At 39.9% G+C, this 24,649-nt stretch overlaps 1 protein-coding gene across 2 annotated transcripts in view; it reads right to left on the bottom strand.

Moving 5' to 3' along the window:
• Positions 1-2,516: 2,516 nt before the first annotated feature.
• Positions 2,517-24,649, bottom strand: part of GLRA2 (glycine receptor alpha 2) — a gene marked incomplete at both ends in the record, with an annotated part of 121,329 nt that continues 99,196 nt past the window's right edge. For both annotated transcript variants that reach the window (XM_082277533.1, XM_082277532.1), the window contains one exon: positions 2,517-2,795. In XM_082277533.1, the coding sequence (XP_082133659.1) occupies positions 2,517-2,795 (279 nt within the window). The remainder of the gene's footprint in view (positions 2,796-24,649) is intronic.

Below are 24,649 nucleotides of genomic sequence, written 5' to 3'. Positions count from 1 at the left end.
TTGGAACAAGGGGTTAGTAAAAGTGAGCTCTGAATGTTTACATACCAGTGAAGGCTCCTAACTTCCCATACAAACATGATTTACAGCTGGGTGTCCTCACCCTGCCACAATTCATGGTGCTAGGATTGTGCTGGTGTTTTCCTCTACTATATTATCCATAATCAAATACTGTTCCACTTTAAAAATGAATAAAAGCAAATCTGATCCTATAAAAATTGGAAATATTATGATACTTGAATTTGTATCAGAAGCTTTTTTCAAAGCAGAATAGTTTGGACAGTTGTTTTGAGTTCTCACTGGTTCCCCTTCCTGGGGCGGTCACATCTGGATTCACGGTCTCAATGAGATACAGGTGATGTTGCCAGTTCCGTCAGAAGTGTAAGCAACAGAAGAGTCTACAGAGCTCAGGAGGGTATGGGAAGATAAAATGCATGACTGGCTTTTTGCCATTAATTTATTGTTCAGGAATCAGAGTTGTCATGATCTCTAGATTCCCTCCCCCCTCCTGGGGAGGAACAAAGCCTGGCAGTTACAGGCAGCCATGTGGAGAGAGATGGGAACACAGACACACAAATACAGGCTCAGACAGGCTGTGGAAGCTGTATCCTCTCAGCAGAAGCTGGTCCAGGAGTGAAAGCAGAGTGAGAGGTGCTGAAGGTTCAGTATGTCTCAGTACCACATCTCATTAGGACAGTGGGAAATAAATGTCTGTACTGAGCATCTACAGGGTGTGTATTTGAGCCTCACAAGGGAAGGGCAGAAAACTGAATGCAGTTTTTAATTTGCTTTTAAACTATTGGTCATTCCCATGACTACAAGAGGCACCTGGCATAGGCCAGCTCAGCATCTCCTTCAGCTCACCCAAGTGGTGAAGCTGTAAGAAAGTCAGAAGAAAGTTCAGGGTACCCTCAAGGCAGGCACAGCACATGTGAGGCTGGGTTGTATTTCTTGCTGTGCAGGGATGCTGTGAGAGGAGAGCAGTGTCCCTCCTCCCCCAGGCCTGGCTCAGCACATACAAATGTTCTACAAATGCTCCCATCATATCCTAGCCACACTTCTGACACATTCTTTGACGTACTCCCAGGGGCTGCAATAGTCCCTTTGCTGCAGAATAGATAGCAAAATTTGGCGTGCTAAGTCAGGTCAGCAGAAGGCTGCTTGTCACCCTTTCTGCTGACAGAGCAGTGGAAAAGCTGGGGTCTGGCATGGGCAGCCCTGCTGCTGCTGCTGCTGCTGCTGCAAATGAAGAAAAGAGTGAAGAAATGTTAGTACCACATTTAGCTTTATTGAAATTGAACAAATACCTTTTTTAAATAAACCCTTTTACAGCAAGTGTAAAATTTTAATGTTTTACTCATCTTATGTTACAGGTTGTCTTCTTCCATGTAAGCAAAAATACCATCTTTTTTTCTTCTTTTTTTTTAAACTTTTTAAAATTTTCTACTTTAAAACATGTAGCAAGGATTTGAATAACGCAGATCTGGCACCAAAAGGTAACAGGTTCTGAAAATCACAGTACAGTTTTAAAATTCTTAGGTTAATTAATGATATTTAAAATGATAGCCACTTTGAGTAAAGATATAAATTAGAGGTCTGTAAACAAGTTGTGTTTACCTATAGAGCTATTGACTGCAGCTACAATGAGAGCGGTAATAGAAACTCAATGCTAAACTGAGCTACACCTTTGAGGAAACAAGTTCTTACTAAGTAGTGTGGTACAGGGTAGCACAATAGGTAAAATACAGTTTGGCACCTCAAGTTGCATGTAAAATCAGCAGAAATAAAATGAAGTAAGTGCACTGTCTCCCAACAGAAATAAACCAGGCAGTTTCACTGGTTTTGGAGTGTCAACTATCAAATAAATCACACGACGCACAAGTTCAACCCCAAAATTACAATTCTAGTAAAGCAAGATAATATTAAAATGCACACCCACAAGGATAGTAAAGTATAAATCTTTTTTTTTTTTCTTTTCTTTTTTCCGTCTCCCCTATCAGTAGAAATAATTTACAACCCACAAAAGGACTCCTTGGTGAAACCACTACCTACAGACATGGTCATGGAATGTAGCTCAGTAGACTTGTTTCAAATAGAAAGGCAACATTATCCTGAAAAGTTTTGGTCCTCTTATAACTCACTGTACTGTAGCCACCACAGTCTCTTGATAGATGCTTTAGGAGAATTGTTTGTTTTCTGATTCTCTATTGTTCTGAAAGGTAATATCTTGGTGATAAAGCTGGGCAAAATTTGGCCCCAATTATAGGTGTCTGATCAATGCTGAATCTGGAAGAATACACTAGGAGTACATAGGGGGAGCCTCTTGACTGGTCTCACAGCATATTTTGTCATGGAAACACTTTTCCTTCTACACTTCTTTTCCTCTTTGCTAATTTTTTCTCCAGTGTTCTGGGGGAGTGGGGAAGAAATCCTTAGTCCATATGACAACAGAAAGACATTTCACTGTTTATTTACATGTGGATCACTTTGGCTAAGAAGTCCTGGAGAACCAGAGTTGCCTATTTCTTGTGAATGTCCTCATGCCGTATAATTTTGTATGTAATCCAGTAAAAGATGTTGAAAATGAGGAAGGCGAGTGGGAATGCAGCACGGGATATTGTATCAATCCTTTTTGCACGGTCAACGAACTTCTTTTTGATGGACTCTGAATCCTTTGGTGGTACTGGGGGTGGGTTGGGTGGCGTAGCCTTGACTGCTGTGCCATCTTTGACTTGGAGGCAGTGGCCCATGCCGTAGCCACTGAAATTGAATCGACTGTCACGAGCAACTTCGTCTTCCTGGAGGATAAAGAAGACAAATAAGACACACAATCACCTGTCTATCGAGCATACCATATAGTTGAGCAGCTGAGGTGCACCCCTCCTAAGTACCTCAGCAGATCACCTGGTTAAGCAGTGATACAAGGTTTGGGTTTTAATGACAAACAAGAAGTTAAAACCCATGTAAAAATATGTGGAAATCAGGTGACTTCCAGTGTTTGTGAATCGGAGCTTTAAGTTTTCTAGCTATGTCTAAATCAAGAGCCCTGAGCAGCAAGCTGTATCCCAGCCCCACAGGGAAGAGATTTGACTCCACAGGTTTATCATTGCTCTCCTTGAGCTTTCTGTGGGGAGGAAACACGGTCATGTTGGTAGCAGGGTGTCTGCTCCAGCCAGGCTGAATTGAATGACCCAGAGATCCAGGGACCCAAGCTCATGGCAATGTGTTTCCATTGTTCGACCTAGCAGCAGCCTTACAGCTCCATCTCAAACCTACAAACAAGGGTAGATCATGGTCCCTCCTTGCTCACAGGAGTGCTCTGACAATCTATACTTCAAAGTGCACTGGGCAGTTGGATTTAGTGGGAGCTGGGAGTCAGGTGCAGTAGCATGAGCTAATGTAGCAGCACCCTGCAGAAATCCATTCACTCTTGTCTGAGTGGGTGATATTTGTTTTCGGAGAGGTGAGTAACTACCACGGAACTTTATCACTACAATAACTGTGTGATGAAAGGCTTGTGACTATGCTGGTAAATTCTGCCTGAAGTTTCTCCTGTCTGACAGCACAGTAATACACAAGTTAACAGTCACTGGCAGCTCTCCATGAAGGATTCAAAACCAACAGAAAAAGCAGCTCTATTCTTTTTTATTCCAGCAGGGATGAATTGTAAGTTCAGGAGCTTGTTCTAGTTAAAGACCTTTTCTTTGACCGACAGATGCTTCACTGTTGACAGAAAATGACCACTTCTTGGGTTGACAAGGAGCCCAATCCTTCATAGGAAATGCTCCCTTATATCTCTTACTAAACCACAGCCTTCTGAATTTAACAGAGCATCAAAAACTCCAAGAAAAAAAAGCATCACAGCAGCAAGTTATTGAATAATGGGTATATTGGCTGAACTTGGGGGTGGGAAGAGAGGATAATTTGCATCTATTCAGGATGTAAATCACTGCTCCTTCACAGAAGAACCTCTTTCAATAGTTGCATTTTTCTCTCTCCCCAGCTTCAGCATTGGAATTAAATATATCACCCAACTTTCTCTCCTTACCTTGGAGTTGACATGCAAAGGTGAATAACCAGTAGTGTGATTCAAGGCTACCAAATGAGAAATAGTCTCTCTGACTGCTTATGGCATTGAATGTTTATGGAAGGAGGGTAGGCCGTAAACAGTGCGTTGGAGACCCTGTCACTTCAGCCTGAAGGACTTTTCCACAGTGTATCCATAAACAGGTGGGACATTGTGTCATTGCAAGGCTGTTTGAGCACTTATCCAGGGCTTATAACCTTTTCATTTCAAAAGTTCACCATCAGTAAGAAAAAGACGGATGGTCCTCTCCTTTTTCAATTTTAATTATTTGCAGTTTGCAGTACCTCTGAAAACTCTGCTTGTCCTAGTGATTATAAGTATGTAAAGTATTTTAAAGATGAACCCACTGAGGCCTAAGTTCTGGACAGCCTTATTAGGCAAGGCTTTTCTTGCATGACTTAATGACTTAATAACACTACTAAGTCCCCCAATAATACAGGGAGATGCCTTCCTCTCAGTGTTTTTCATTTTACTGAGTTTGAATGATAAAATGCATGCCCAGGACATGAGAGGTGATTAAAAAGGGTAACAGATTTTCAGCAGCTGTGTTGCCATATGTACTTCATTCATTTTTTAAAAATTTAATTTCTGTTGCTCCTGAGAGATCTGTGGTAAGAATAAAAAGTACTGAGCTCAACACAAGCTTGGAGAGTCCTGACTTCCACTGTGCCCTGGTGGGTCACAGCTTTGTCACATGGGGCTGAGCAATTCATCTTCAATGTCACAGCCTTCCTTTTGGGCTTACACTGTGGCAACTTGAGTGGGAAGCCACCTGAGATTAGGGACAGGGATGTTTAAATCAAATTCTTTTAGGTATTCAGCACCCAGATTTTAACTGTAAGAAGTCACTTATGTCCCAATGGGATCTAGAGCCCTGCTTTTCCCACCCAGACCATTGTCTGTGTCACTTCTTTCTCACAAAAGCCAGAGGGAAGCGTGTCCAGTCCCCATGTTAGTTTTTTATTTAGGACTGCAGTAGATGCTATTTACCCTGGGTACAAGAGGTACAGCATTCATGAGGGGTATGAGTGATACATGCTCAGTTTCCCTCTCTGCTTCAGCAGATTTGAATCTCCTTCTCCCTGATAAATATCTGGAGAAGTTTGTTACTGTTTTCCCAACATGGAGCTGTTGGCTGGTTGCAAAAAAAATACGTGTTTATGTAGGGTTTTTTTAACCTGCATCAGAAAAACCTTTTTCAAAGACTAAATAATCAATTAAGAATATAGCATTGTGTTGTTATTTCAACTTGTTACTGTCTGATATTATGGATTTATACAAACACAGCACTAGAGACACCTAAGCTGTAACTGTTGGGATCATTTAAGTACCATCAGAAGCAAGGAAAGCCAGAGTCCTTACAGCCTGACCTCCAACCCTGGAGATACCACAGCTCCATAACCACCATGGGATTTTTAACAGTAAAATCCCCCAGCAGCTGAAGGGGCTTTGCAGTCTGGCATGTGCCTGCACTCTGAGCACAGCCAGGTCTCACAGGCAAGACCTGACCCCATCAGAGCTCTCCTACCTTACCAGACATCACCTGACCTCAGGGTGGTGAGATCTCTGCCCTTTCCAATGAAACTGGCTAATAGTGTTGAAAGTTAACAATGAAAGCCTGGACATATCAAGACCCACGTCTGTGCTAAGAGGATACTTTTCCCATGAGACTGCAGAAGTGGGGTTGTGTCCTTTTGACCCTTTGAGCCCCTAAACTGGTTCCACCCAAAATGAAGCAGAGAGGACAGAAAGGCTTCCTCCATGCTGCTGAGGGGAGCTGGGGAATCAGCCCATGTGCTGGAAGTTCATTGTCCATGCTGCTTGTGGGTTAGCTCACTCTGGGGCGGATGATACCAAAAAGCTGTATCCCGGACAAATCTGCTCCACTGGGGATTGATGCTACACACTGCCATCATGAGCCATGTGGTGATATCTGGCCTCAGGAGCAATAAAATCCTCCATCTGATTTACTTTAGCATTATGGGTGTAATTAAAAAAATCTGTCTCTAAACCACCATAATCTTATGACAAAACTACAATTTGACATTTCAGGTAATCTTCCAACATCCTGTTACATATAAAGGACCTGGGGGAATAGTCACAGAGAAAGAAAAAAAAATTATACACTTTGACAACGAAACTTTTTTAAAATTATATTTCAAAATGTGAGATGAAGAACTGACCTCAAGTGCTTTCCCTCAAGTAGTGGATATGTCTTCCTTTAACCTAGAGGGTTGGTGAACTACTGAGTGACTTACCTTGGTACCTTCTGGTGGGGTTGCAGAGTCACTCTTCATTCTCAAGGTCATATTCAGTTCATACCATCTGACATATCTACCATGGACACTCATCCATTGACAGTCTTCAACCTGTTCACTAGCTTAGTCACTGATAAAATAGTCCAAATGACTTTTTCAAACATCTCTACCATTATTTTAATCAGACCACCCTTAAAACGTATTAATTTTAACCTGGAGAGGATCTCACTTGCATAAATCCCAAAATATTTATGTGTTTACAGATTTTAAAACCAAAATCAAAGAGCAGCTGGAAGACAATGGACATCAACTGGAGTGGCAGAATCCACTGCCTTTGAAGTCATTAACTTTATCCTTCTAAAGGGATGTGAAGTGTTACATAATATGGAGTCACAACTCCATCTGTCTTTGATTAAGGCATAGGGAAAAGGGTCATAAGCTAGTATGAGAAACAGAAAAGAAATAAATAGCAAGATGAAAGTGTTCTTTTGATAGTTTTCTTTCAGGTGTTCACACCCTGAGTATTTTAGAAGACTTATCCTTTGAAAGCTAATTATATTTCCTGAGATTTGAGCAAATGCTTTCTACAGATGCTTTTTCAACAACATACATTTATGTGTCTTGTCTAGGATGTCATAATGAACAGGCTTAGGTATTGGCTTTAAACAATTTCCATCAAACAAGAATTACGTATTTTTCTCAAATTTAATTACCTTTTATGAATTTAGTGATTTTTTTGTGCTGTACGAAGTGATGGCATTAAAGTCTCTTGACTTAGCTTTACAATAAACAACATATAAATGGGGGTAATATTTCTGAAATGGCTTTTTTCATCTTTCACTTTTGTAAAGCTTTTATTTCTACTTCATCAGGTCTGGAATGTATTTCATACTACTAGTTTCATACCAAAGCAATCAGAAATAGGGAAAACACTTCAGAAAATCTAACCCATTCAGTGCCTTCCAAGCACAGCCTTCTGTACAATGCATTTTGAAGTGCTTTGTCTTCATCACTTTTAAATGCTTATTGCCAGCATTGACTCAGTTTTAACAATGAGGAAAATGAGAGAGAGGCTGGCTTCAAACAGTGTATTTAATTTACTCTCTCATGTGATTTATTCTTTTAATTTTGCTACTCTTTTTCCAACATACAGTGGAAAAACTATTTAAAAGACTATCTGGTTTAATTAAATTTCAAGGACATAGATGATTAATTTTAGGTATAGGATAGAGAACATCAGAGAAATTTTCCTTTTGGTATTCATAAGCACAAAGTTAGAAACCCAGAATCAATTCAGACTTGAATGCAAAATGGAATCATTAGGGAATGAACACCAAAATACCTTTGGAGATTTCATTCTTAAATCATCTTTATGACTTTGAGACACCTCCCATCTCAGTACTTTACAGAATTCACGGTGTGGTTTTGCAGACAGTCATGCTTACATGGTTTCAGTTCTCAGGAGTCATTGAGTATGTGGACAAAGATAGTTCAGCTGAGAAGCATATTCGGACTTTCAAATCCCTTTTGGTTCCTCACAGAAGCCTCTTACAAAATTCAATTCAATTCAATTCAATTCAATTGTAAGGAGATGAGAGGGAAGGTCTTTTCATAGACTAACTGTCTAAAAGGCAGTAATGGAGTTTAGGAGTAAAAGATCGATTCCATAACTGGGGGATTCGCTGGAGGGGATCTCTGAAAATCTGTGTGAGAACCCCTCAGAAGGAATTGAGTTATAAATAAGCTGGGACAAAGGTTGCCAAGGGAAGGTACACAGGTGAAACACAATATTCAAAGCAGACAAAGTTAAGCCAGGCTTTCCAGAAGGCTTCTAAAAGCTGAGTGACTAAGTAACAAAATGGCAGTAAATGAAATACAGGATTTATAAGTGCAAGGTAAAGCATTGCAGAAGACAACCCTAATTATACATAGAAGGTAGTGGGCTCAGAATGGTTTGGGGTTTTTTTCTCATGTGGGAGTTTGGGAAATTACCACATATTTGATTCTGACATTAGTCTTCTGCTAAGCAGCAGACAGACAAGGGGCAAACAAAACAGAAAATGCCATTCTGCCATTTCATCTACTCACAGTGCAATCAGTTTTTGGACACAAGAGGTATTTCTGGTCACTCAAACCTAGTGAAGACATAGCGGAAGTAGATAAAATATAGAGAAGAGCAGCAAGGATGATAAAAGCCTTTTTTTGCATAAGGAAGAAGAAAATTAATGAGATCCCCTCATCTTAGAAAAGCTGTGTTTGGAAGATGATATCACAGGATACTAACAAACTTCTCTGATTTCTTGCTGCCTGAAGAGCTCTGGATCCCAACTCACCTATGCCAGATGTCATTCCCACTTCTCCTTAATCCAGACTTCAGAGGAGCGGAAGGTGATGTAAAATTGTCACCTTCTCACCTCAATCCTGCCCAAAGTATAGACCAAATACTTCCCAGGATTTTGTTTAAACATTGTTTTTCCTAAATATTCATCAAGACATTTAATCAAAAACACAAACAGTCTCTGACCAATCCTACTGCAAGATGACACTCCATCAGGACCCATGATTCTGCGTGTGACAGGGGCATTCACCCTGTTTCTGCCTCTCTTAACAGCAATTTTCCTGCTCACTGAGGTTTGCTTTTGGTCTCATTTGAACCCTCATGCCTTATGGAATCTAAGTAAAACAGACCTTGTATTATAAAAAGACATTTTAATTAATGGAAGAGGAATTGGTCATTGTTGTCTTTGGTGAGGGTTTCCAATGGACGAATTTAGATTTGCTTTGGAAATCTGTGTTTAGTAGCATGTCCTGTTTCCAATAAACAGCAGAAAAGTCTCTGAAGCATGAGTGATTTACTTACTCAGTCTGTAAGAACAGCAAGTGAACTGTTGCTAATGCAATAATGAAATAGTAGTTAATGCGGCTTCGCCCTTTTCAAGAAGGAATTGAACATTATCCAACTGAAAGAGTAACATAATTTAAACATGTTGTGAGCAAAAATGTTTTCCTGGCTTGAAATATCTTTAAGTAGAATCTAAATTTTTCAAGAATTAGTTTAATAATATGGATTATACAGTCGGTAAGGGTGACTGGCTTCTTAAAAAAAAAAAAATCCTTTTTCTTTAATAAAGCAAGGCTTTGATCTCTAAATTTTGCAAACACAATTAATGAAAACTTCTTATTCAATTTCAATTTTTGTATATAATAAAATTAATGTGTTAATTTTGGGGGAGGGAGAACCAGATGAACTACTGTTTTGCAAAGCATCATAAATGTTATGATAGAGAGTCATTCCTCCTAAAAAACCAGCTTATTGATTCCTGACACAGTCTTGATTTCCTGGTTCCCCTTTATTTTAAATGAAAGTAATGCCTTAAAATACCCACATATGATGATCTGTGAGTCTTACAGGTATAATTTGACTGGATATTAAATTCTCTTGGGACAGTAAAGTCTGGAGATTTGACTGCTCTTGGGTAACTTCTGCCAGTCTCTCTCCAAACAAAAAAAGACGTTGGCCAGTATATCAGTGGGAACGGCACATTATTTTGTTCTACATCAGACAAATATATGTTAGTGACCTAGATTTGAAGGATAATCTGCTCTGACCAGAAATCTGTTGGATAATGGGCAACTGACTTCTGCTCATTCTGTCTGCATTCAGGGCTGAGTAAAACGCAAAGCTGGCGTTTAAATATGTGACTATTTCATCTAGAACATGAAATATCTGTTAATGGGCACATAAAACTAAACAATGTAAAGCAAGACTACATTTGTTAAATTTTTAGAAGATCAAAAACCTAAAACATCAATGGAAATGTACCTAAAATTCACTCACTCCATTTTCTCCTGCTTTCTGCAAGATGTCTGCCTCAGGAGAGATGTGCAGACTCTCACCTGCCCCCTTGCAGCAGTCTTCAATCCCAAGCCTCAGCCTTCAGTGCTCTCCCTCCCTGAAACCTGCTGCAGGGCCAACATCACAGGACAAGGGCACACAGTGTCCCCAGGTGTGTGACAGGTGTGGGGGAACTGCCACCACAACAGGTGGGGCACCCACGCTCAAATACCCCAGTCACAGACAGGAATATCTCAGCATCCTACTCCACAGGATTTTTCACATCAGGTTCTCCGGTCCTTTTCTCAAAGCAGATTTAAATACTTTGGGGACGATGATTTTTATCACACCTTTGTAAAATTTCTCAGTGGCCTCTGCCTTAACTGTAATTGTCCTAGGAGACTTTGCTAGACCATTCCTGTGCCGTGGCTGTGCCATTTCAGAGTACCTCATTAGCCAGTCAGTCAAAATTAAAAAAGAAAAAAAGGCCATACAGGGCCCATAAACAGCACCCATGACTGGAGTAATGCAGATTACCCTCTAGAACAGTATATTGCTGGGGATGTTTTATGGCTCAGGTTTTGATTGTCTCAGCTCCCCCACTTCTTGGGGCTGATCTGCAGCCCATGCTGCAGGCACCGTCCTCCCTGCCTGGGCCAGGGATGGGGATGAAGTGCTGGGACCTGTGGCATCTGCACTCCTTGCTGAGGTCTCCTGCTTGGTGCCAGGAAGGGGCAGAGGAAGGAGATGGGCAAAGGGAAGGAAGAGGAAAAGGCTTTTTGCCTCTCTGGTGGTGGATTCTCTCCTCCAAGCCATTTTCTACAACAAACACCCAGAACAAAGCCCAGCAAATGCAGACAGAGTTTACCAGGGCTTTCTCAGACATTCATGCATTTAATTTATGCAAATACTGAACAAAATGAATTAAATATTGCAAATTACTTTAATAATTTAAAATCTGTAGCTAAAAATAGTCAAGAATATTTGAATAATCTTAAAGTGTTCACATGCAAATTTTATAAATTTGGGAGGGAAGGCTATGGGGGGCTTTTTGTTTGTTTCCTTGGTTTTGGGTTTGAGTGGTTTTTGTTCCTGAAGGGACAAGCCTTTCTTTTCCAGTTATCAGTTCTTAATACCGGGCTTCCAATAAATAACGTTTTGGGGTTGATTTTATTTTCTTATCTTCTATTACACAAGTTACCCTTTCTGGTTTTCCACATAATTTAGTTCTCGTTGTTAGTCAAGATCTCAGTCTAGATTTCTCTAGCTATTCTTACATAGGTCCAAAGCATCACTGAGTTAAACAAAATATTTGCCTGCTATCTGCCCTTCAAACTTGTTTCCAAAATTAAATTTTGCATCTTAAAAACATCTTGACTACTTGAATGTATTAGAAATTTACTACACATGTAGATTTCTGTATTTTCACTTTTATTTGCTTCTAGGAGGATTGCTCTATAAAATTCTGATATTATTTATTCTCAGGAAAATGAACATTCATCATGAGGTAAAAATTGATGACACTCAATGCTATAGCAACTTGACAGTACAATCTCTACACAGAATTGTTGGGGTGTTTTTTTCTCATCTGATAAGTAATAAATCCACAACTTCTACAAGGTCATTGGAAGTATGCATATAGTGGAAATTAAATAATATTTCATTTAAAATGGGTTTGATAGGTTTTCTTTTGCTGTATTACACACACACACAGACACAGACACAAGAGTGTACACACTCACACAGTCTGCATGCACCCATCCATGGAGATATTTGTACCTACATATAGATGTGGGCATCTACTTAATCTAGTCCTCTAATGTATTCCCTGAAGGCATTAGTTAGTGGCAAGTTCACCTAGTGAGAATGTTTTTATTCCATTTTAAGATTGGAAGCACTCTTCAGAGCATTTATTAATTATTAATTTTTAGTAACTTCTCAAAATGCTAACTTTTATGCTAGCTTTTCCCCCACAGTAGTTCTGAGGAACAAGGATACAGACCACATGGGCAAGGGCCATTAAACCTTCCCTCTCTGTCCATAAACAGGCTCTTTGGTGGGGTGCTGGCATTTCTCCAGAAGGACCATCTGCCCAGGCCAGTAGCTAAGCAACAGATCTCCTGGTGATGGCCTTTTATTACTTGGCAACACTGATAAAAGGATAACCTGAAACAAGAGATTTAACTGTGTATGAGAAAAGTCAGTACTGACAGGTACACACAGATGAAATGTGGAAGAATGGCTATAGCACTGGAAAGGGTATTCTTGGGAGAAAATCTCAGATACTTATGTGAACTCAAGTTTTGTTCAAGAATATCAAGGAAAACAGGAGAAGAAATGCCTAATCAATTTATCTAAAAGAGCACACAAGAATAACACAAAAATAAAAGGTTGCTATACCAGTCATCTTCCTGAGATGTTCATGTTGTATATTTCATCTTTTATGTCCTGGAGTAATTCTAAACCAGTGTTTGCAGTGCCAGAGCCCTGGAGAAGCCTGTCATTAGGTACATGGAAGAGGTCAGGACTCACCATGACTGCCTACAACCTCCTGACCTTGAGGTTCCAGCTTTGAGAAGAGATGACACCAGAGGAAGGATTGTATTCAGAAAATATACCAATAAGCCAAGGAATGAAGCAAAGCAAGAGCCCCCTGAGAGAAAGGGAGACCTTGCAGCACAGGTTTCTTCTTCACTGAACATCCAAGAGCATCATGAGCACCAGGCAGGAGCATTCTGCCCAGACCAGACAAGATGAGGTGTTTGGTGACAACCTAAGTACTGCTCAGTAGGATATCACACATGCTGTGCAGTTACAGTAGGTGGGCATTAAACTGATTTGTTGTCCTCTGAGCTAGAAATATGAATGGGGTCTTAGAAACCCTAATGTGAAACAGGCAGGTTGATATCTACTCCTGGTCTTCTGTTTCCCTGTCTTCTTATTTCTGCAACTGTCTCTTCTCTTCTTAACTCCTTTTTAACTTTTTTTTCTATCACACATTTTGCCCCACTAATTCCCAGACCTGTTTTTGCCCACCTCCTCTTTGATGCTTTCATCCTCACTCTTTTCCTTATAGGTGGCCTATACCTTCTGCTTGCAAAATTCAGTTTCTTCCCTAAGTCCTATGTGCTCTGGCCCTTTCTGCTCTTTGCAGCTAAATTATCTTCCTCCAAAGAAAAGGCAAGCCATAAAAGTAGAACTCCACCTTGCCAAGACCACCTTTAAACTGAGAGTTGTTTTTCTATTTTTTAAGAATAGCCAGGAAATAAGTTTTGTTTTCTTTTCTTTTGTTTTTTTTTTTTCCTAATTAAAACCGTCTGCTTTTGGGTATCCACTGAGTTGATAATTGCTCAAAGAGTTTCCTGTACCACAAAGCATTTTGAAATATGATGCTCCTCATTTGATCTTCTGTTCATGACACACAGCCTGTCCCATCACAGGCACAGAAAGCTGAAGATCACTGAGTGTGTGGGCCCATGTAACACAGCAATGTGACTGTGTTCTGACTGCCCAGAACGTGCAACATGAACCTTTTGGAGGCTTTGGAAAGTGATCACGAGTGCTGAAAAACCAGCAAATGGAATTTCATTTTTATTCTAGGTTTAAAGCTCAGAAAGAAAGAGTTGTTTGTGCATAGCACATGCTGTCTTAGTCTACTGAAAACTGAGTAATGTGGCAGTATATGCAAATAGTAATAGATTAAAGACTTGGCATGCTCTGGAATACTCCAATGACATGTCCAATCACAGCAGTACCATCTGCTTTTCCTTATATGTGCTAAATTTATAACACTGTGCTAATTTCTGTAAAAGTTTACTCACCAGATTCAGGAAATTATACTTAACAGACATGCAATATTTGGGTTTTGTGACTTACTGTTAGCAAGCAGTTAGTAAATGTCTCTTCAGTTACTCATCTTTATTCTTAGACAAAGGACTTTAGAAATCAATAACATTGATTATAATTCTTAACCCTGAAGGAATGGCAGTGATTTGCAATTCAAATGTTGATTCCCTAAGCTTTTGCTCATGCTCGAATTTTGACAGACCCAAAGGCAATCAGACTTTCACGTGGAGCTTTGACACCAGTAAAATACAAGAAGTCTGGTATTGTACAGCTAAATTGAAATTAACTCCTTCTGTTTGGAGTGGAATTTTTACCAGGTTGCTTAACTGTACCTTCTCTTCAGGCAGTGTTCAGTTTGGCCCAAGGAGACTGCACAATTTTGGCAATATCCCCCTCATAATTGTTCACTGACACTCTGAGACACAGGAAAATAGAAAACAAGGCAAGGAAAGGCTCCCTTCAATGGCCATTTGGGGTTTCCACGAGCATTTTGCCCTGTTTGCTTCACACTTTTTACTGCTGATACTGGAGTTCATTTAGAGTGTCTCTGCATGGTGCTGTGTTGAATGATTTCTTCCCACAGGATGAAAGGCTGAGTTATCCCTTCTTTGGGTCTGAAGGGAGCAGGTATTTCAAAGTGTGAGACCATTGAACCGTCACCTGAGGGGACAGTGGTCTACAGGATATTTTAAACGTGTTTGACACATTTAAATAGATGGTTTCAGCTTGCCAATTTTGGAATGGGTCCTAAAATAAATGTCACTATAAAGAATAAGGCAATTGGTTTTGGATGATTAGGAGAATCTGGCTCATATATCCAAGGTGTGACAATTCCAATCACATCTTCATTTCAATTTACAGGAAAGAAATAAACTAGGCTTCATTATTGCTCATACTGTGGGTGCTATATATTTGACATGATAATCTACAGTATTAGTCAGTAAATTGACTCACTGGACTGCCCTTGATCATATGCTCCATTTTCCACTCAGCAGGGCTCTCTCTAACAGCTATATATAACCAGGGAAGGAAAAAAAAGAGAAGACTCTCTCTTAGATCATTATGAAATGATGTTGCGTTCAGTTTTCCTGTTGCTTCAAAGGTTATAAGTGATGTGATCTTTTCACCATCACAGATAATATATGGCTGCTGTTTGTCTGACTTGTCAGCTCCTCACACAGAAATCCAATACTTCCCTCTTGTCACATATTCATTTCAGAAATGTGTTCTCTTGCAGGCCTGAAATGAAATAGTCTCTGTATTCCTATCTGCCAGTTTTCAAGTCTCACCTTGTGTGGTCCCTCCTTGTCATACCACCGTTGTCACATTAGCAACCCATATAAGTACTTGCAGCAAACGTAAAATCTCCTGATGGTAATTAAAATTCTGCATGCTTTTCTATTAAATAAAATAAAACATTATGCATCATAATTCATAGCTCTGTTCTTCTGCCACTCTTTTAAAATGTCTGATTACTGAGCTAATTGCTCGGGCAGGTTGTTTTTAGACTATATAATGCATTTATGGGTTATATATCTCTGTCAAAATAAGTATTGGATTAATCTTGGCTCCTCATCTGCATGTCAACAAATTGCTTCTTCAGTCCAGACAGAAGTTAAAGCCAGGGGCAGCCTCTAAAACAGGCTAAAGGGTGAAGTGCAACTAAAAAAGAATGAGGTCCAAGAGAAAAAAAGCAGACACCTCAGTAGAAGATTGGCATGTGCTATAAATACAAACCTGTGTAGCTGTATTTCAGTAGCATATCTGCAGCTGTGTTGCTGCAGAAGGAAGGGGAACCAAACACTCTTAGGAGAGAAAGAGCCTATCACTATTCCTGTCCAGAATGGTAAATAATTGTTCAGAGACTTTTTCACTCACCTTTGTTCCAGAAATACTTGCAAGTCAGAGAGAATTACAGGGTATAAATCAGAAACAGTCAACTATGGGTCAGCATAACCACAAAGAGATGTAATTCAGCTCACAGTCTCCCTGAGGAGCAACCCTTGACAAATCTCTCTTAAACTCACTCCTGATATATTTGGCATATTACAGAAGAATGTTTAACAGTACTGATTAATATTTTCAGCAACTGTAAATTGTCCAGTGTACTGCCTGGTGCTGGCTCTGCCAGCTGGCTCTCAAGGGCTCTTCTGGTCCTGTGCCCTGCCATCCTACAATTCTGTGCTTGTAGTTTGAAGAATAAAATAGAAATCAATAACCGCCCAGGCCAAACATCTTCCTCTAAATTGTAATGCTTTCAAAATGCAAAGAGGCTAAAGTCTAAGCCTCTTTGCTTCAAAGGTTTGAAAGCTGCCAGCAGAAAAGATCCCCAGATTCATATGGTACCAATTCCTAAGACAACTTTACTCTGAAATCAAAGGCAAGAGGGGATGACTTATGGTAAAAGAAAGGTCCAAATTTACATCCCACCATGTCATGCTGATTACCCTTTGGGTACCCTTGTACCCCTGGGGTATAGTGCTTTTGGCTAAATACCTTTCTATCTCCCCTTAGATGAATAAGACCTCACCGTGGGAGAACAGGGTTCTGGTTTGATAGCTGAAGGAGGCAAATATTTGACAGACTCACAAGAGTCAGGTGTGGCAGCAAAGAATATACAGCAGTGACAGGAAAAAAAAGTGAGACTCTGAGAACACTGGCTGGGATGCCACATGCAATAAAAACATCACTAAGCTTGACATGGGGATCAAAAAATATTCATTAAATAGCAGCTGTTAGATTCAAATACAGCATCTGATAATAAAGATCCGTTGTCATGATATAAGCCTGATATTCAACCCCAGCTACACAAATACCCACAAGAGAACTCACCAAACAAAGAGGAAAGCAGTAATGGTACAGAGAAGTGTGACAAAAGCATCAGTTTCCATGCATTAAAAAATAAAAGTTAAATAGATTATTTTTACAGCAAAATAACACGATATAAGCCACAAGGGAAAGTGAACAAAGATCAAAGAGCAAATAAGAGACAGGCAACATAAACAGGCATCCCCAGTATCTAGAAGTAAAAGAACAGCAGCATACAGCACCAGAGCATCTTAAAAGAGCTGTCATGTATTTGGGGAAAAACATCCTTTGTGCAAACTTGAAAAAAAGGAGTATTTACATTTAGGAAGCAAGACAACATTTTCTGTGCCTGAAAAAAGCTACCCTCTGTGGACTTTTTATTACTTTTTCTTCACACTCCTGTTTGGTCCCTATAAAAAAAGTATAGTTTGTGTCTCCATTGCATGAACATCCAGCACAGATAACAGTAAGGGCAGAATAATAAAAGACCAACCCATTAGCAAAAACCACAAAACTGACTCCACCAGAGCTCATGACAGACAAATCTAGGACATCTTCAAGGTAAGGAACAAAATGGCACTGCTCAAAGACATTTTAAAAGAGAACTGCAACAGCTAGATAATCAATTGCTTTCACATAAAATCTGAAGCCAAGGCGAAGATTTGGAACAGCAGCACTGACTTAGTGTTTAATGATTTTCTTTTTTAATGTTTTTAATTATGAGAGCAAATAATCTTGTTTTCCCCATTCCTTTTCCTTCTTTGCATGGGCTAAGGACCACCAGTCGCCCCCCAATCACCATCTGAGAAACCTGAAATGGCAGAATGAAATTGTCTTATTCTAAATCCCCAAATGTGCTGAATTTGTTCCTGCTCTTGTTTGTGTAATTGTGCAAACAGAATACATCAGATAAGGAAAAAAACCTAGCACAACTACCTGCCCTCCTGTCTCTTTCAACACTGCCCTCCTTGCAGGCCCAGTCACTGAACCCAGGTTTACTTTGCTCATGACAAATACCCACTGAACGCTGCAAATATCCTCTACAGTTTGCAAAACCATTAGTCATCCTGTTTGCTGTCACAGCTTTGGTTATTTCTGGTTTTGAATTCACCTCACACAAGATCTTCCTCCACTTGCAATACCCTTTTCCCTCCCAGCGTTCACTCCTGTTGGCTCCAGTGGCCATACATACTCCTAGTGCCACAAGCACTGCAGACTTAATAAGAACAACTCATAGCAAGTTTTAGAAATGTATTTTAATAATTCATAAATAATCACATTGAACTGACTGCTCTATCCTAAACAGAAAAGGCTGCTCATCACAAAAATACCACCTCTGGTTTAGAGAGTCCTTGAGCTGCAAAGTCCTGCAGCCCAGGAGAATGCATCAAGGACACATTGCTGTCACACAGAGCTTCCTGTGCAAGGCAGAGCCCTGGCCCAATACAGGACAGCCTTCTTGGAGTTTGTAATCTCCAGATGGAGCTTCCCACAGCAAGGAGATGCAGCCAGTTGCTGAACAACTGCCTCATGAATTTCAAAGCTACACTGGTTATTTAACTTAAAAGTCTGGAAAATTACCCAAATAAATGTTCCTACCAAATCCCAGTGCTGTGCTTTATGACTATGATGCAGCATGTTTAGCTTGAAAAGGTGACAAGTCTGTTTTTCCTAAGATGTAAACCTGAAAACGAGAATCCAAATTCAACGTTACTGAATTTCCATAGGCATTACTAAAACAATTGTTTACAAGCATTTCAAAAAATAATCTGTAATAGAGATATATTTTATTTCTGATAGGAATCCAGTTTTATGGGGTCCATGACAAGAAATTAGACTGTTGCTAGGTAGAAAGGTAAAGCTGAAAACAAACGCTACATGAAAAACACATTGAGTAGGTTGAAAAACCAAAAAACAGATTTGCAAACTAGGACAAGCATCTAAGCTCATGCTTGGTAGGAAAGAGATGAGAAGTAATTAAAAAAAGAAGCTATATAGAACAATAATTTTGAAAGTAGAAGATAAATTTAAAAAAACCTAATCCTCTTTAATTTTGCCAGAGAATTCATGGCTAGAAATATTGGTGAGGCTACCTGGAGTGAGAAGCATGATACCCAAATGTAAGATGCTCAAAAGGAGAGCTAGAATTAACAAATTCAGGAAAGCTGAAGCCGAGGCATGGCAGAATATGCCAATATATGGGGAAACTGGCAATTACTATGTAGACAGACACAAAAGAAATCCAGAGACCTCTATGGGAAAATGCAATGTAAAGCTAGTGTAGGAAAAATAATATCTAAAATGAGTTATGCCTCCTCTGCTTTTTTGTCTTGGACACACACACACATACAGGTATGTGTTCCAAAACAAATGCCTTGGAGGTGTTTGTCCGTACCCCAAGAGGGACCTGTCTGATGGAAGATTAGCTGACATTATGGTCAAACAAGGAAATTGCAGTCAAATAGCTGCATAATTTGCCACTGTTCCTCTGGAAAGGATGGGGCAAGAGCTTGCAAATCTTGAAAGAAAGGCCATTGTCTTCTGCAAGAGTCACTGGAAAGTTATAAGTAAAACATATATAGTCTATTAGTAGGGCAGGAATATTACTGAACAAGAGCAAATAGCGATTTTCAGAAGACTTGATTATGAACTCACTGGTGTATATGCACCCATTCTGGACACGCAGTGAAACACTTGCACCAGACAAATACACCTTAATTCATCTAACTAGGTATGTCATGGTGAAAAAAGAGCATTAGGACCTTGAAGTTCTTCCAGACAGAAGATATGAAGGACTGTAAAAGAGCATCCTGTGATGCACAAGTTCTCTCTATCTCACCAGCCTGTAGTGGCATCACACTTGATCAGACTTGCTAGAATTTCTGTTGCCTGTGAGGATCAGCACAGAAAAAAAGCCTGGAAGATGAAAATTCTGCTGATGGGGCAAATGAGTAGACTTGGTGTCTGTCCCCACTGCAGAAGTCAAAAAGAAAGCTGGCATAAGCTAACAGACAACAGATAGATAAATTTCATGGAAAGTTTGTGCTAGAGAGTGCCAAGGCTGCTACTTGTAGATGCCTGTAAGACTTTACACCCTGAAGAGGAAATGTGCAACTTTCTTTACTAGAATGGTGTGCAAGATCTCACATTTGTACAACTCAGATAATCTCTAACAAACAAAGTTTGTGATCTCTATTCTAAAGTAGTTTCTCTTCTGACAGATGAAGATTACAGAGAACCTGAAAGCAAGTCTCTACCACCAGCAGGCTTGGGAAGGCTTAACAGAAAAATTAATGAGTCAGGCAGAGCACTTCCACATGACTAGCAGAAAGGGTTATATTGGAAAACTACATGGAGAACCACTTGAAGAGAGTGAGGTGAAGCATGAAAACAAGGGTGTCATGTCTCCTAAGAGTCTTGTCATGTTATTGCAGAGAAAATAAAACCTTGGACCCTTGGTAAAAAACTTGCACTTAGGCAGGTAGATTATTTGTATGTACAAACACACACACAGTAACTGTATGAAAAATTACATATACAAGTCAGAAATTAAATTACTTCAAGAGCTATGTCCTTGCCAGAGAGAAGCTACAGGATCGATGCAGAAATTCACAGGTAGGATTCTGGACTTCTGGCACTTCATGTGTATTTGCAAACACTGCAGCCTTTTCTGACCTTTCCAATCTGCTTCTCTGGGAGCTAAAAACACTCTGACATACTCAGTATGCCAGATATATTCAACCAGCCACTGGAAAATGGAGCTTTTCAATAGTAAGTCCTTCTTGACATTGATCCAGCTCTAGCAAAGATGTACAGTGTGGGAAGAGCTATTAGGACAGCTCTGAGATGCCATTGAGAGAGTCTAATCACAGAGAGTGGAAGCGGGTAAATTCTTAGTGACTTATGGTTGGGCTTGGCATGGAGTTTTCAGGTGCTCCCAACTTTAAATAAGTCTTTGTGAGGACTCTGGCAAGAGTCAGTGTGGATGCTAGCAAGGGCTAGCAGAGGAATTTTCCTGTGAAATTTTTCTTTCTCATAAGAAAGCAGTTAGAGAAATCCAGCTTCCCACAGCTTCTCTGTGAAAGCTTTCGTTCTCATGCAAACTGGATGGACAACAGTTTGAGAGATGTAAACCATTTCTGCACCTGCAGGTTGTTGTGAGAACAGTGGAATTGTTTTCAGTCTTGTGAGAATAATATTTGGAAATGAGTGTCTTACTGCTCAACTTATCACCTTCAGAGGTGGTGGGCCAATAGGCCAATCATGTAATTCCTCTTTTGTGAACCATGCTATAAAAGGTATGGGTGATCAAACGAGGTCACTTCGGCCATGTCATCTGGCCTGGATTCATGTGGTGATTTCGCTGTTCTCTGGGGATAACAGCAACAAGTCAGCAACAAGTGCTTGGAATATGTAGGGTTTCAAGGCATAGCCCTAGCCCCCTCCTCATGTTGTAGAAAAGAAAATCTCCTTCCTCACCTATCCATCTACTCCCAGTAACACGGAGTGCAAGATTAGTGTTATCCCCCTGCCCCCCCCCAAAATAAAACAAACAAAAAAACCAAAACCCATAAAAAATACCAAAAAAAACCCCCAAACACAAACAAATAATCAAAAGAATTAAAGTATCAGGCCGCAAGAGAAATACCCCACTATAAATTATTGTATTACAGTAAATATCATCTTTCTCCAGCAGTGGATCACGAGAAATAAACACATCTGATCGTTAAATCAAGCCACATGTGTCAGAATCAGGCTCTGAGTGATCAGTTTGCCATCAGAAAAGCTGTCAACTTGAACATGAATGACTGTAAACAAGGCTGCTTTCCCTCAGGAAAAAAAAAGATGGAGAAATAAATGGCTTCAACATAACTTTTTTAAAAGTACTGTAAAACTGGATTTTACTGGAACCCATGAAGTTTTTCAGGCTTAGGAGAGAATGAGCTTTCAGCAGTCTAGTTAATACAATTTGGTTTCGAACAATGTCATTTGGACAACATCATTACAGAATGCTTCACAATTAATTACATTCAAATAGCAGCTTCTATCCCCTGTGGAGAACGGGATTAATTGGGTCAGATGTAAATATGCATTTCATGGATCCTACTGAACACTTGCCCATCTCACCAATTTACCATGTAATTTGATACAACTGGTGTAGTATGCTCTGGAGATCCACAGGGTGAGCACGGCTGCTAGTGAGGGTAGGAATACACAGATACAGAGTGCTGGCATTCTCAGCCTGCATTATGCTTGACTCTAACTGCTCGACCCCTTCACTCTCTTGTAGAAATACTAATTTATATTTAATAACACTGAAATACTTTGCTGTTGAAAATGAGGCTCAGGACAGAACTAGAATTGATATGAAGCATCACGACAGACCCCCAGCAACGATGGATCAGAAACTGTTCTCCTGCTGGTGTCTTCACTTCCTTCATTGGAAAGAGGACTTGGCCATCACAGCAGCCTGAGATCAAGGCCTAGGTCCTGACTCTGGGCACGGAAAGAGTAAAGGTGAGCTACCTACAATGAAAGAACGTAGGAACCAATTTGGGGCAAAGTCGTCTCTTGTGCTGCCTAAGCCTGTATCTTGGGACTATGATGGCTTTTCACTCTCTTTCTAGAGTCTTGGGTAGGGGCGACTTAGGTTAAACATACTCCTTCTGAAGTCTACTTTCTTTATTTTTTTTATCATTAACACATATTTGACAGTTTTTTCACTGTTTTGGGTTTTTTTTTTCCATTAAATGAGGTGGGCCAGAACACATCCAATGAAAGAATCACCATTTTCTAAAATTATCTGGAAAACAAAAGCTGGTGCCTGTGGCAGATCGTTCTTGAAAAGCTACTTCTTGTTGCTTTAAAGCTGCAAAAATAAGAACACCATATCCTGTCTCTTTCTAGCTTCCTCTGCCCTATTTTCAGTTTGCACTCTCCCCTAGGTATAATAAGAAATAAGGCATTTGCACCCAGCTGGAGAGTACCTTTCATGAGCTGGAAAACTGCAGCGTTCCTTTTTGGCGTGTCTCCTGCTGTTCATGAGTAACTACCAGGACAAACTCACTCGAGTGAAGTGCAAACTTCAGTCCCTAAGGCTTGTCAGTTCAGGGCTGATCCATTTAGCCATGGCATGCTGGGTAGGTACAAGAGAGGACTCAGAGTTTCTAAAGCAAAGTTCCACTACTGAGCAAACAAGAAAAAACTTTATCCAGTACTCCATCTGACTTTTCCAGTCTACCTGTCCCAGGTGACACAGCACACAGTCATTTCATCACCCCAGACTGGAAATACTGTAATAGTACTGTTCTGTAGTTTATGTCCTGTTCCTATCTTATTTAACCTTGAGGAATAATTTGCTTAAGTATTTGTAAGCTGGCCAACATGAGTCATTGTACTGTAACATGTCCTGCTTGCTGCTTTGGTGCCATGCCTGGTCCCTACAGTTTGAATATCTGTCCTCTGTCCCACAGAGTACTCATTGTTGTACCACTGATCAGTTCAGTGGGTATAAAGAGTCATCATTCTGCAGCCTTACCTACTCCCCACCAGTTATCCACTTCTTCAGTTTCCACCCTTTCTAGACTGGGCATGGTTTCCCTATCATCAGTTTCTGTGTGTTTCTTTTGTTTGTTTGTTTGTTGTGGTTTCTTTTTGGTTTGGTTTGATGCTGTTTCTTCAGGGTTTTTTTCCCCCAGAAATTCCAATTTTTTTCTCCTGATTTTGCTCTCCTGGTTTTTCTACTACTCTGGTACCTGGATTCCATTACTCCAGCTTGTGCACTGGCACTCTACCCACTTCAATTATTGTTTAGATATCTGGGACTTGATAGGTGGAGGTCTTCCTCAGGAACTCATGTGACATGTTCCACAAATTAGTCTGCCTTTTATTACAGAATGTTTAAAGGTATTTATTTGGCTTTCAGAATTCTCTCCCTTGAAATGAAACTACCCTTTTTCTCTTCTGTTTCTTGGTTTAGGATGAAAAATCCACCCCACATAGTCCATCATCTTTTTGTGTCTGAGGCAGTAAATCACATAAAATACAGATATTTGTTTAGAATTTTTAACCTTCCCTCCTCCAATAAGGGAGGGAAAAGCTTTCATTTCACTTTCAATTACACTTGTAAACAGAACACTAGAAAACCCTTTTTTTCTCTTCCCCTGTTTCTCTGTCTGTGTTTGCTTTTCATTGAAAAATCTACATTTCCAGTAAGATTAGTTGCTCCATCTGGTCAGACTACTCTTATTAGAATTTTTTGATCCATTGCTTGGATACCACCCCCATGGCTGAACTGCTTTTCTTCCTACAGGTTGCTCTTTCTTTGGGTACTCCTGTCTCTAGACTTGTGCCTAGAGATAGACTAAGGATTTATATAATGATAATTTTCAAATTTGAGATGATGCTTTTGTTTAAATGTTTAAAGTAAATGTGGTATGTCCATTTTATAAAAAATACACATATTTATACTGATATTAACTAGGGCCATTCGTAGCCTATTCATGCTCACAATAAAAAGACAGACAAGGACATTCAGATGAAGCCACAAAGTGACATGGCAACATGATGCAATGAATTGTGTCTATTTTTTAACTACAGCTAAATATTCATTTCAGTTGTATGTGGGACTATAACTTCAAGCTAAATGATTGTTTTAGTGTATTTATCTCCTATTGGCTTTTTTCTGCACAGTTACATTAAAGTGCTAATGCAATTGCCCTGGAGAAATAAAAGTAACCACAGTATCTTTAGGGTGCTTATCTACAGCAGAAGCTACATGCTCTTTAATCTGTTAAGTAAGCAAGACAAGAGAGAGAG

The sequence above is a fragment of the Coloeus monedula genome (genome assembly GCF_965178545.1).
Source record: "Coloeus monedula genome assembly, chromosome: 3".
NCBI lineage: Eukaryota > Metazoa > Chordata > Aves > Passeriformes > Corvidae > Coloeus > Coloeus monedula.
This window is presented reverse-complemented; position numbering and strand designations above follow the sequence as displayed.